The sequence below is a fragment of the Scheffersomyces xylosifermentans genome, assembly GCF_036884685.1.
Source record: "Scheffersomyces xylosifermentans strain CBS 12540 chromosome Unknown RJT20scaffold_1, whole genome shotgun sequence".
NCBI lineage: Eukaryota > Fungi > Ascomycota > Pichiomycetes > Serinales > Debaryomycetaceae > Scheffersomyces > Scheffersomyces xylosifermentans.
In genome coordinates, this window is record NW_027042939.1 from 1,476,111 (window position 1) to 1,488,984 (window position 12,874).

At 39.9% G+C, this 12,874-nt stretch overlaps 4 protein-coding genes across 4 annotated transcripts; 2 read left to right on the top strand and 2 right to left on the bottom strand. All coding sequences in view use genetic code 12, as the record gives it.

Moving 5' to 3' along the window:
- Positions 1-270: 270 nt before the first annotated feature.
- SDH2 (succinate dehydrogenase iron-sulfur protein subunit) lies at positions 271-1,588 on the bottom strand. The gene has a single exon (XM_064916174.1). It carries the CDS (start codon positions 1,456-1,458, stop codon positions 670-672), a length of 789 nt encoding a protein of 262 aa, XP_064777104.1. The 5' UTR covers positions 1,459-1,588; the 3' UTR covers positions 271-669.
- A 2,571-nt stretch (positions 1,589-4,159) lies between these two features.
- Positions 4,160-7,207, top strand: RJT20DRAFT_90049 (glucan endo-1,3-beta-D-glucosidase; the record flags this gene model as incomplete). Its single annotated transcript, XM_064921301.1, has 2 exons — positions 4,160-4,545; positions 4,657-7,207. Coding segments are annotated over 2 exons (2,937 nt in total), but the record flags the coding sequence as incomplete, so codon positions are not given.
- A 138-nt stretch (positions 7,208-7,345) lies between these two features.
- On the top strand, positions 7,346-8,312 carry CRG1 (Crg1p). The gene has a single exon (XM_064915828.1). It carries the CDS (start codon positions 7,417-7,419, stop codon positions 8,251-8,253), a length of 837 nt encoding a protein of 278 aa, XP_064777106.1. The 5' UTR covers positions 7,346-7,416; the 3' UTR covers positions 8,254-8,312.
- A 33-nt stretch (positions 8,313-8,345) lies between these two features.
- Positions 8,346-12,064, bottom strand: RJT20DRAFT_148715 (uncharacterized protein; the record flags this gene model as incomplete). Its single annotated transcript, XM_064918988.1, has 10 exons — positions 8,346-8,526; positions 8,608-8,671; positions 8,780-9,695; positions 9,729-9,849; positions 9,874-10,043; positions 10,065-10,117; positions 10,145-10,227; positions 10,249-10,325; positions 10,347-11,122; positions 11,765-12,064. The coding sequence occupies 10 exons, from the start codon at positions 12,062-12,064 to the stop codon at positions 8,372-8,374; spliced, it is 2,715 nt and encodes a 904-aa protein (XP_064777107.1). The 3' UTR covers positions 8,346-8,371.
- Positions 12,065-12,874: the final 810 nt, after the last annotated feature.

Sequence of the window (12,874 nt, forward strand, 5' to 3'; positions counted from 1 at the left end):
CTTTTTAGCCTGGTACTCTTCTCCATATCAATTAACATTCAATTAATATTCTCTCACACTTTTCCGTCTTTTCACTGTATCCCTATCTCAATACTAGACCTCTTTGTCAATAATTGGTGTCTATCACAGTGTCTCTCTGGCTGTAAAGCGCATCTCGGATCCGCTGCGCGCTCCTCCAGTAGAATTTTTTACATTCTTGATTACCTGAACTTGGCTAAGAAAACGAACAACACAAGGAACACATAGAAGAGCAATTACAATAAACGAAACTTGAGGATGCAATATATTGATAGTTTGAATAAATAAATAATAAATATGAGAAAAAGAAAACATAAAACGTCAGCAAAACAAGAACGTGGATATACAATTGCTGTTTGCAACGTATAACCAACGGAACATAGTTCCATGTAATGCTTCTCTCTATTCGTTTAGGATCGTAGAACGCCTCTTCTAGGAGGAACCAGTCTGTCGACTCAATCACAAAGGGGAGATTATTGTGCATTCAAAGAACTCTAATCATTACCATCTCTGAACCACTAAGTATGATTCAATGCAAATGTGTGTCTTGATAGCGTGATTGTTTACAGTATGGGATCTTCAGAAATGAATATGAGCTTTGTTGCAATCATGACGGTTAATCAATTAGAACACGACGTTGAGTTAACCTTTTTAATCGAAAGCCAACTGCTTCTTGATTTCGGCAATTGCCTTACCTGGGTTCAATCCCTTAGGACATGTTCTGGCACAGTTCATAATAGTGTGACATCTATACAAGGACATCGAGTTCTGTAACATTTCCTTTCTGATCTTAGAAGCTTCATCTCTGGAGTCAATTAACCATCTGTAAGCCTGCATCAACACGGCTGGACCCAAATATTGTTGCTGGTTCCACCAGTAAGATGGGCAAGAAGTGGAACAACAGGCACACAAAATACATTCGTATAAACCATCCAATTTAGCTCTGTCTTCAATACTTTGCAAGTTTTCTCTGCCGTCAGCTGGTAAGGTGTCTCTTTGTAAGTATGGTTGAATGGACTTGTATTGCTTGTAGAAATGGGTCAAATCTGGGACCAAATCTCTCACTACGAACATGTGTGGCAATGGGTAAATCTTTAAGTCCTTGGAGGTGTCGGTATCTATTCTACAAAGACAAGCCAAGGTGTTAGTACCACCGATGTTCATGGCACAAGAACCACAGATACCTTCACGACAAGATCTTCTGAAGGTTAAGGTTGGGTCTTGTTCATTCTTGATTTTCAAGATAGCATCCAAAACCATAGGACCACAATGGTTCAAGTCGACTTCGTAAGTCTTCATCTTTGGCTCAATCTCTGGAGTGTCTGGGTTCCATCTATAGACTTGGAACTTCTTGATTCTCTGGGTTTGGGCAGCGGCAGTAGCCATGCCTCTGAATCCGGTCTGGACTGTGGTCTGCTGACGAAGGAGAGATCTGAACATTGTATTAATTGATGTGATTGGTCTATAAAAGAACTCGATACTTGCAAAGAAGACTATGGTTCTGAAGAGAAAGAAGTGAAGAACTGTTTTGAATTATCGCACTGTTTCGTTTGGCTGACGTACAAAAATCTGTCGCTACTTGCTTATTTGTTAGTGAGAAAAAATTTAACCGGGTGTCTCCCCGGGAGTACGGGGGTAGTAGCTTGGTTTTACAAATTCGCGGCGTGTGATTGGTTGGGAAATGTTAGATGACACTTCACACGTGACAGACACCTGAGAACAACAGTTGTGTGGGCAGGCAAGAATATGGTAAGAAAAGAGCTCCTAATCAATGGGACAGTGTTAGTACAATCCGGGCTCTTGTTTGGGCTCTGTTGCCACGCCAGCAGCTGGTGTTGTTCAGTGGTTGGATAATCGAATGTTCCTCTAATCCATCAGTGCTTACCTCTGGATTCTCGACGAGCCGCACAAAAGCCGCATTGGTCGCACCACAGACATGACCCCCCAAACGAGAAACTCCGATAACTGGGGTAGTGAATGAAGTGTAGAGTTGCAAATTTCATGAAATTCCCATTTTTCAATAGATTACGGCTTTAGTCAAGGGTTGTTTATATGTAATGTGTGTTACTTGTATCCATTGGTAACCTTTACAGAGGTTGAATCTGATTTGGCTGCTTTGTAACTAGTAAGCGAGTGTCCCCGGGGCTCAATCCTGAAATGTCCGAGGTCTTGAGAAACCGGATTCAGTGGATTTTTGCGGTTCGCGTGCAAGTACGACAAGGAGTATTACAAGTGGATGGTTCTTGTAGGAGAGGTGAAATGTTGACTGGGTTTAGAGAGATATACCAATTCATTTTGGTGTTCACGGCTTTACTTCTCGGTAGAAAAACGTGGACATGGTTTATGACATCCTTTTTTACATTTAATGACAGTTTCTTGCCAGATGTTGTTAATAGTATTTTGTGCAAACAGATAAGTAATTGCTTGGAGATTTTACCTAATTGACATATCCAGTTAATACAATACCTACTGTTGATCACTCTTAAATATTGTGTTTCCGATATAGCTGGGTCAACAAAAAAATATTGGAAGAATTTTGCAAGAAAAGTGTATACATTTTACAATATGTATATAATCATCGGTCAATAACGCAAGGTATACGTTGTAAACATATACAACTTTTCAATACCTTTAGTCATTTCTTAGCAATGTTCTTCTTTATATCGTCGTTACCCCTTTACTCCTCTTTTTCCTTTCATATACTGTAACTGCAAACAAATTCTTGGTATATAGTGGTATTGTGCTTTATGCTTTTGGTTACATGTCGGATTAGTCAATATCTGGAAATTGTTATGTGGGCACTATCTGAAGTGGTCAGCTACACCTTTTATGTGCATAGGCATTTTTCCCTTTTTGGTAGGGCTCCTACATCTTCCAAGAACTTTATTATTGATGGTAGAAGTTAGTTCAAAAACGGGATTCCTAAAAAGTCTAATTTCTTTGGTAAATAAGGTAAAGTAACGCCGTTTGCAAGAACATGAAGGGTATCACACGTTCAAAATCCACTTTCTTCGTCTTGACCTCTCACTGTATCCTGATAACCATGATGCATTAAGCTGCTGTCAAAAGATCATCTATGATCTATGATGAACAATATATTGCATCAGCAGGGACTGGTCCCCCCTCCCAACTCTACCAATACCCTTCCTAACACAATAATATTATTATGTAACTATATCCTTGCATCCTTTTTGTTTAAAAAAAACCAATCACCGACGACCAATCCCACCAAGTCCCTTAGCATCAAGGCGGTCATTAATTCACTTCTAAGCCCTAATGGCACACGTCTGAATGACAGCACATGCCCATCTCCCACCCCACTCTCTACAAATGTTTCTTACAACTCTGTGTTCCTTCTGTTTATATCTCGTGTGAGATCTCGCGTCGCGCATAAAAAAATATAATTATCTCGTATTTTGCAGTAATAATAGGCGAACGAGAATCTTCACCGTGATTATTTTCTTTTGATGTTTCGTATATTCTTTTGCTATCGGATAGAGATAGTTTATGGCATATCATGCAGAGGGAGGTGGCTACAATATAAATGGAATGCAATGTCCTGTGAGATGACGGTGGCATTAGCCATTTCTCACCATTGTTACCAGCTATGAAGCCTGCCTGCTTGAAATTGTTAGCACTTTTAGTAACCACGGTTGCTGGTAATGTCATTGACATTACTACCACCATAGTAGAAACAAAACTGGTACTCCCAGATTGCTTCAAATCTCAGTTGGAAACTATATTGGATAAACAAGTAGATGCTAATCAAGAACAGGTAGAAGAGTCACCCCTGGGTATCAAGATTGTCTTTGTATATCAACCTAATGTGGTAGAAGCCTCGCCAAAGAAAGCTTCTACGCTCGCCACAACTCTTACTACTGAAGTAGTGGTCACATCCACTTCAATAGAAGAGGACCAAACAGTGATCGTTGTAGATACTCAGACCACTACAGTAACAACACATCTTGAAGTTAACGTTGCCGAAAACAACGGATTGGCACATGCAGACAAGAATGGTGACCAGGTATCCAAATCAACAGCGTTGACGACATTCACAGGTACTTACGACTGGAATACTGTTGATTCTGACGAAGATGACCAGGAGGATGAAACAGATAGTCCTTCGATACGGCCATGCTCTCCTGAGGTTGCTACTACTACTTCCACGATCTTCATTGCAACAACAGAGCCTATTTACACGTTTGAGCCGACATTTGAATCAGTCCCCTGTACCAAAAAGAGCCCTCTAGCCACTGGTGGTGTTGTAATTCCCAAAAAATTGGCAAATCCAATTGATTTGGAGTCATTGTCACAAGGAGTTTTATTATCTACCAGTATGGTATCGAATGCTTCCTTGACAGATTTCTTCAGTGAGTATACCACCAAAACAACTATACAATTAGCTAATACAGCTACATCTTCAGAGATTGGAAGTTCATATGAGGAGGTTGGAAACCTGACTAAGATAGCCAAAGAAATTGTAATAGAGAGTCGTCTCGCAACTATTACTGAAACACTGTTCTGTGAGTCTTCCTCAAGCGACTACGAGTTCCTCTCTCTTCCAGTGTCCCTGACTGTTGATGAATACTTCTCTTCAAATCCATCGGAGTCACCTTCATTTGGTGGGTTTAAATATAGTAATGTGTCAAGTGTACATCTTCCAGCGGGCTCTGCCAGTTCAGGCTGGTCCGAATCAGAGCCATCGCTCTCATCTTCTTTCCTGATACTGGAAGCTTCTTCTTCACTTTCGCAGTATTCCTCCTACTATTCATCGTCGCAGTATTCTTCGTCAGCTTATTCTTTGGAGAGTTATTCTGAATTTGAAGTACCGCTGTCTTCCGCATACGATATCTCTTCCAGTACTGTTGAGCAGAATTCAACTAGTGTTTCAAGTTATGAATTAAGCAGTAGTGAAGAGAGCACCTCACTGACACCAAGCTTTCGCTTTGCTCCATTCGCAGCAATGCTAGCTAAGGTTGTTGTTTCCAATGCTAATGGATTTACAGGAGACTTGTTCAAGCCTATTTCTACAAACGCCGTCACTGCAACTTTCAAGCGTCAGAACTTGCCATTGGCACTTCCTTCTGGTGTATCCAATGGTAATGTAGCATACCAAACCAACAAATTCTACTCAAATTTATTAGTGTCCCCTCAAACGGATACTATCTTTGCTCAGCCATTTGGATTATCCTTCGTTAACTCTGGATATTTTGGTTTTGGTGTACAGATGACCTTACCCGATAGAAGAGTCTTTGGATCACAGAATACGAATAACCCAAATTGGTCTTCTTACTTTTTCAATCCAATCCACCTCAACGAAGTCATTGTATCTTCTACAGCATTCACATCATCGTCAAAGATAAAGATGAATGTTTCGGGAATGAAAGTCATGGCAGTAACTGTTAAATTGTCAACTAACGGTGACGTCTCTAAGAATTATGTGGAGATTCCAATTGTCCAAGGAATGGGATTTGTTACTTCGATTTACCATGGAAATTTAGTTCCTCAAATCAGCTCTGGAGTTGGTTTCCAAAAGTTAGCCCAGGAATCCTCGACCACTCTCAATAATGCAAACCTCTTGAGATATAGAGCAACATTGTTCAATGGTGTACAATATTTGATCTACGTGAAGATCCCCAGTGGACAATCGATCTCAAGTTTCAAACTATCCGTGAGTAACAATAATAAGATCGTTGGATCTAAGGCAATTGATGGTTTAATTATTCAATATGCAATTGCAGCCAAGGCTACTCACAACCCATTTTATGATGAAGCCGCTGGAATGTATGTTACCGAATGTAAAGTCAAAGCTCATGGGTATGGTGGCACCTCCGCTGAATATTTGTTAGCTTATTCCACAAAGGGTACGTCTATATCGGGCAGACCCATTGTGTTCGCCTTGCCCCACCATATGGAGGTCATGACTTCGGATACTTCACAATACTACACTGCAATCAGTTTATATTCGAACACGCATGGAGACATGAAGGCTTACGCTACTGCTACAATGACCATGACTGAAACATTGAATACTAATGTGCAATTTTTACCTTGGACAAGTAATGTTGGCAGCAAATCAGTCTCTTACACATCTGACCAATTGAAGCTTATTGCGAAGACAGCAAATCTGGAGTTGGCAGTAGATATCAAGACTTTGGTTCTTTCTCAAAACTCAAACTATTACTCTGGAAAGGTACTAGATAAGTATGCTTACATTCTTTTGGTTGTGAGCGATATTATAGGGGATGCTGCCTTAACAAAGTCAACTTTGGCTATTTTGAAAGATACATTTGCTCAATTTAGGAACAACAAGCAATACTACCCATTGATGTATGATACTAGATATCTTGGTATTACGTCCACATGTAACAATAATGGTGATACTGGTGCTGATTTTGGCTCTGGTTATTATAATGATCATCATTTCCACTATGGATACTTTGTCCATGCAGCAGCAATCATTGGCTATGTGGATAAGAAGGCAGGTGGAACTTGGGCAAAGGATCAACAACCCTGGGTCAACGCTTTGATCAGAGATGTCAACAATCCATCTCCAGCAGATCCTATTTTCCCAGTTTTCAGAATGTTCGACTGGTTCTGTGGTCATTCATGGGCAGCTGGATTATTCACGTCAGGAGATGGTAAGAATGAAGAATCTTCATCTGAAGATTACAACTTTGCTTATGGACTCAAACTATGGGGTAAAGTCACCGGTAACCAGCGTATGGAATCCACAGGAGATTTGATGTTAGCTGTCATGGCAAGGGCTATGAATAAGTATTTCCTTTATACAAAGAGCAATACCGTTGAACCATCTCAGATAATTGGCAATAAGGTGAGTGGAATTATTTTCGAGAACAAAATTGATTATACCACCTATTTTGGCACTCCGGATAAGAATCCCGAGTACGTCCATGGTATCCATATGTTGCCTATTACTCCTGCTTCGTCCTTGATTAGAAACCCGGCATTTGTTAAGGAGGAGTGGACCGACCAAATTTCAGGGTTTATCAGCAAGGTTAATAGCGGATGGACAGGTATATTAAGATTGAACCAAGCATTGTATGACCCCAAAAGTTCCTATAGTTTCTTTTCTTCTAGTTCGTGGAGTGATAACTACCTCGACAACGGTCAAAGTAGAACGTGGTCATTAGCGTTCAGTGCAGGTGTCATGAATGCATCTAGCTAGCACAGTTATAGAATTCATTTGAATGTGTGCTAGATTATTTTTTGCAGCAATAATGGCGCCTTTAATCTCCGCAAATCCCTGTATATTCTCCGCTCATAGCCGATGAGCGGTTGCACAACTATTGAAACTACTAATACATAAATAGCTACAATTCCTCCATTGTGAATAAAGATCAATTAAGATACAATCACCAGCGTAGCTAATTCAGAATGGTCAATGAACAAGCGTATTACAAAAACGGATACAATAAGTCGATTTCGGCTACTCATTCGTGGAGAACGGTTCAAAACTCTACCCCATATCTCATTCCCTTGCTCAAACCCGACTTGAAGGTGTTAGATGTGGGTAGTGGTCCAGGAACTATTACTTTGGACCTCACGAACTATGTCACAGAAGGTGAGATTACAGGTGTCGAACCAACTCAAGAATTGATTGACGAAGCTAATGCTAATAAGGCAAAATTAGAGGAAACCAAAGGAATCAAATTAGACAAGGTGACCTTCAAGAAAGGATCAATTTATGAGTTGCCATTCCCAGACAACACCTTCGACTTGGTGCATGCCCATCAGGTTGTTATCCACTTAGAAGATCCTATTTCAGCCCTAAAAGAGCTCAGAAGAGTCACGAAGCCAAACGGATATGTAGGTGTCAAGGATGCTGACTTAGCATCCGTTACAGTTTATCCTCCCAAATACGAACAAATTGTTCAATTGTATTTTGTGAAAAAGGCAAAAGCCGCTGGTTCGACAGACATTTACGCTGGTAGATCCTTGAGATCTAAAGCCTTGAAAGCTGGCTATGAAGCTGATCGCATTACTAGTTCTGCTTCTTCTTGGTGCATTAGTGATCTAAGTATTAAGAACAGGTGGAAAGGCTTGATTTCTGATAGATTGCTTAACTCCAATGAGAAACTTGTCCCTGATGATGAGGAAGCTAACAAGGAAGCTATCGAGAAAGTTATAAAGATCTGGACAGAATTCTACGAGGACGACGAGGCTTGGTTGGCTACCAACCACGGTGAAATCATCTATCAAAAGAAAGCTTAGGTTTTGTTTATCGTAGTGTTTTGTATATTAGTAGTAGCAATATAATTAAACCCTAGGCACCATTGGCGCTCATTTTATTAATAAATATACATCCTAAATTCATTTTTAACTGTCAACTCTAATCAGTATCGAAACTTTCAACTAACTGGTCTAATGATAAATCATCAAATATCCCGAAAGAGGGATCGTCAAGGGCATAATAGTTTTCTAATGCATTATCGAAAGTGTTCTGAATACCACCATTAAGACCAGCAATTTCAGGAGCCGATGGTACTGGTGTGGTACCGGAGGGAAAACTCACTACTTCATTAATATTATTGAAACTGTTAGCATCAAAAAAGTTCTTCGAATTACTGATTCGGGAGAAGAGCTCATCAATATTCTGATCAAACGAATGCTCAATTGGAAACGGACTCAACTTCGGACTAACGTAATCATTATTGAGTAAGTTTGACATGTGGGTTGCTTGGGACTGGGTTGAGTATAGCGGCACGCCAGATTGTCCTTGTGGAGCCGTCTTTTGAACATGCAGTTGAACAGGAACGTTGGTATCCGGGAAGACTACTTCACTCGTCTTCCTCCTCTTGTTTGTACTTTCAGGTTGCTTATCACTTGTTGGCGCCGTGGTGATTATTGGACCATACAATGCAACCCATTCTTTAACTAATTCAGGTCTATCTATTCTCGACATGGACCCACTCATGATTTCTACTAGTTCCTTAGCCAATTCTACTGGCACCTTGAAATTTGTAAGTACGTTCATCTTCTTTGGATTGTAGTTACAGTTACCACAATTAGGAGCTTCAGGGTTAACGTCCTTCTCACAATAATCAATGAAGTCAAAACTAGAATAAAAATCATCACTTTGGATACTTTTAAGGATATATACGTGAGATTTACTTATTCTCCAAGAATAGAGATATCGTCTTCCCAACTTAGTAATACCCAAAGTGCCAATCTTGGAACACTTCACGAAATAGTAGAGCAATTTTTTCATTGCATCAAAGTAATCCTTGTAAATAGGATCTAGTTGCATTTTGTCTTCATGGGTAGGATCTCCCTTTTCCATAGCTCTAATTGTATAGTTCATTCGAATTATTAAACTGAAAAGTATTCCATTTGATTTATGCATAGCTGTTTCAATAATTGGATTCAAAAAAAGGTTGGCGCTATAACTGAAATAGTAATGCTCTTGATCCAATAACTTGAAATAGTTTGGAAGAAACTCTTCAAACAAGATTAAGAGCATCTTCTTGAGGTAGAAGAAACTTAACTCGTACTTGCCTTCGGACTCATAATGTATAAATAAATGATGGTACATAGAAACCATAAAAAATTTCACATGGATATAGTATGGAAGTTGCAAAACCTTCTTGAAACTGTCATTAAAAGATTCCTCTTCGTATGCATCGACGAACTCGGAAATGTGCGTTCCCAATTCCCTAGCAACAAGTATCTCGAGATCATTTAAAGACTCAACTAATTCTGAGATCCGAGTTGGGTGATCGATATCCATTATGATGTTGGTGAGTTTCTTCAACAGAAGGCAGACAGGTTCCATAAATTTGCTAGCAAGAAGTGAGAATGAATCGAGAACTTCAAAACTGATGTTTCCATTACCATCCTTTTCGAAAGGGAACTTCACATCAGAATTTAGAGGATTAATTAACAGTGGATTTCCATATGCGAAGGCCTGATGAAGGTCAAGATAGCGCAAATGCAACCAAATCTTCCTTCTGATATTATTTTCTTTTTCATCGTTTAAAATATCTTTAAACTTTGTCGGCTCCCTATTCAAACCAATTGAATACGCCATCAGGAACAAAGTAGCATTGTATATCTGGAATTGGTTGCGATCAGGTCCCTCAGCATCTTCAGGAGCAATGGATACATATATCCTCATGAAGAGCGAAAGTTGCAAAATTGTCAAATTCATTTTTTGAAAAATTTGGAATCTATTCATGCAACTACGAGCTAGATAAATAAAGTCAATACCAATTGAGTTAAGAAGCAAAGTTTTCAAGCTTCGCAATTCAGAGTCCGTAAGTCTTTGTTTCTTCTGATGCAAGGGACTTGGTTTTAAGCCATCATACCCTATGAAGTAGTCATTGATCTCTTGATTATTGGAAATCAAAGACAAATAGCTCATTCGCAAAATAACTAACATTAGACCCAATACCGCAAAGTCATGGTTATCAACTATGTTCAATGCAGACACTTTATCTTCAGTGAAGGCCTCCAAACCAATTATAGATTCCAAAGACTTCTTGAACGAAATCTCGTCTAAAAATGGTATGAAGGGATAAATGAATTTGAAGAAACGGCTGACATGAATCCAGATAATTCTTTTTGTGGGCAACACAGCGAGGATCTTTGACGGCAAGTCTGAATTTGAGCTGTAATCGTCATTCTTAATTAGATTGAGCCCAACGGGTACATTTGCCTCTTTCTGTTTCGCTGAATCAATTTTGGGTTTTGTTGAGCGATTAATACGCTGGATTACCTGAATTGGAGTGTTCGAGAGTAGCCGTCTATTGGTCTCAGACACGGGCCCATCATTCCTTTCAGTCATGCTTTGCAAGATCTTATTACGGGTGTCCAGGAATGTTTGCGACTTCGTGGACATGAATGACCATAAGTCTGACAATCCAGCATCTTTCTTCATGAAGGAGGGCCAAGTGAAAGGGCCATGATTAACTTCATACTTATCTTGAGTAGATGAGATAGATGAGTAGTCAAAAAAGTTTATTGTATCAGTGGGAGAGCTTATCGGGTTTACGCCTATGACAGATTTGTAATCCTTAAAGAATCTCATAACCTCACTATATTGCCTCGTTACAAGATAGAAATTTGCACCTGAATCTACTGACTCCTTTATTGTAGACGCTCCAGGTCGACCACCCACAGACCCAGATGAGACTGATGAAGGCCCTGTACTTATTGCTGTTGCGCTAGATTGATTCTGAATGGAGTCATTTGGGGATGTCTTTTGACTTGTACTACTTTGATGGCTCCTCTCGGAGGAACTCGTAGTAAACCTATTCAAATTTATTGGCTCAGCCGTGCTAAGAGAACTCAGGTCACGCTGATTAATCTTTGGAACTACTGGCAGCGTACTATCTGAATGCACGGAGAGCTTGTAGAAATTATCACTGGGTATAGAAATACTTGAACTCCCAGTACTTCTTGTACTACTATTACTTCTTGGACCCACTGGTGGCAGCCGAAATTGAGATAATGACGGATCAGACATTGAATTCTGTGCTCCAAATGCTGGTGATGTGGTTCCCGAGTACTGATGTGTCAGATCAGTTTGGGCAAAAGAAGCGGGAGGAAATATGGGTCCACGACTCAATCGATTATGTGACGTGTCAAAGCGCAGACTTTCGTTGAGGTTGATTTCAGCATTGCCAATAGAGGCAATTTCGTTAGCATGGAATTGCTGAATATTCGTTGGTTTTCTACTCTCAGGTATAGTCACTGAGGTGTCGGGAGTACCACCCGTATTTACCAGATCACCACCTGAAATAGTTGAGGAAGATGGTGGATTACTTGTGGTGGCAGGATCTGATTCCTCAACTTTTAAATCGGAAGGTTTCTGGTTAACAGGCTCCCCGTAGTACGGTTCATTGTAGGCACATACATGAGCTGTATTGTACTTAACGCATGAATTACAGGGCTGGCCACGGTCACACTTGACCTTTCTGAATTTACAGACGTTGCAGACAAGGGTGATTCTATTCCTTTTCCGAATACGGCCTTGCTGCTGCTGCTGCTGTTGTTGTTGTTGCAGGGACAGGTCGCTTGTCATGGCTGATTGTGTGTGTAGATGAAAATTCTTTTTGAGCTCGTATTCTCTACTAATGAGCCTAATCCGAACTTCGCTGAAAGCGTGTTTCTTCTTATGTTCCTATGTTTGTATTTTTGTTGAGTCTAATCAGTATTGACCCCAATCCTAAACTATCGGTGATAAAGGAGTTTGGTAAAATTGTTACTGTAATCGCCTGATTGTGATAGCTGTTTCGGTGGCAATTAATTGCTGCGAGAATATGACGATTCTATGATTTCAGGTACACTTAAGAAATCTGAGTCACTGTTTGAGATATGAGAACCTTTGTTTCTTTGGAGTTGCAGCCAGTAAAGACTTCTAACTGGGTACGATATTTCCAACGGTGTCAAAAGAAGATGTGACCCTAATTACAAAAGGTGAGCACAAACTTCACTTTCATCGCTTATTCCAGGAAAAGAAAGAATTGTACAAATTTTAGCAGTCAATGCCTGTAGATTCTATCTTTTGATCTCAAGGTATGCACTAATAATAAACTTAATTGTATTCTATAGTATGTATACAAAGCTTCGATGGCTCGGTGTTAATTTTGAGAGATATAGTGGGATGACATAAGCCGTTTTCTGATCAGCGGTTTTGGGTGCTCGGTGTTTATGCATGGTCACATTAATTCTGCAGCGAAATGAGCAAAATGATTAAAGATATTATCTGTTACTACTCCTCCGCATCTGCATTGAGAGCAAAGACAAGGTAAGGTGGAATACGACAGTGTTGTTATGTGAGGTAAGGTTTAAGATGACAAACAGGAGAAGACGTCTTTTTGTCCATTTTTGT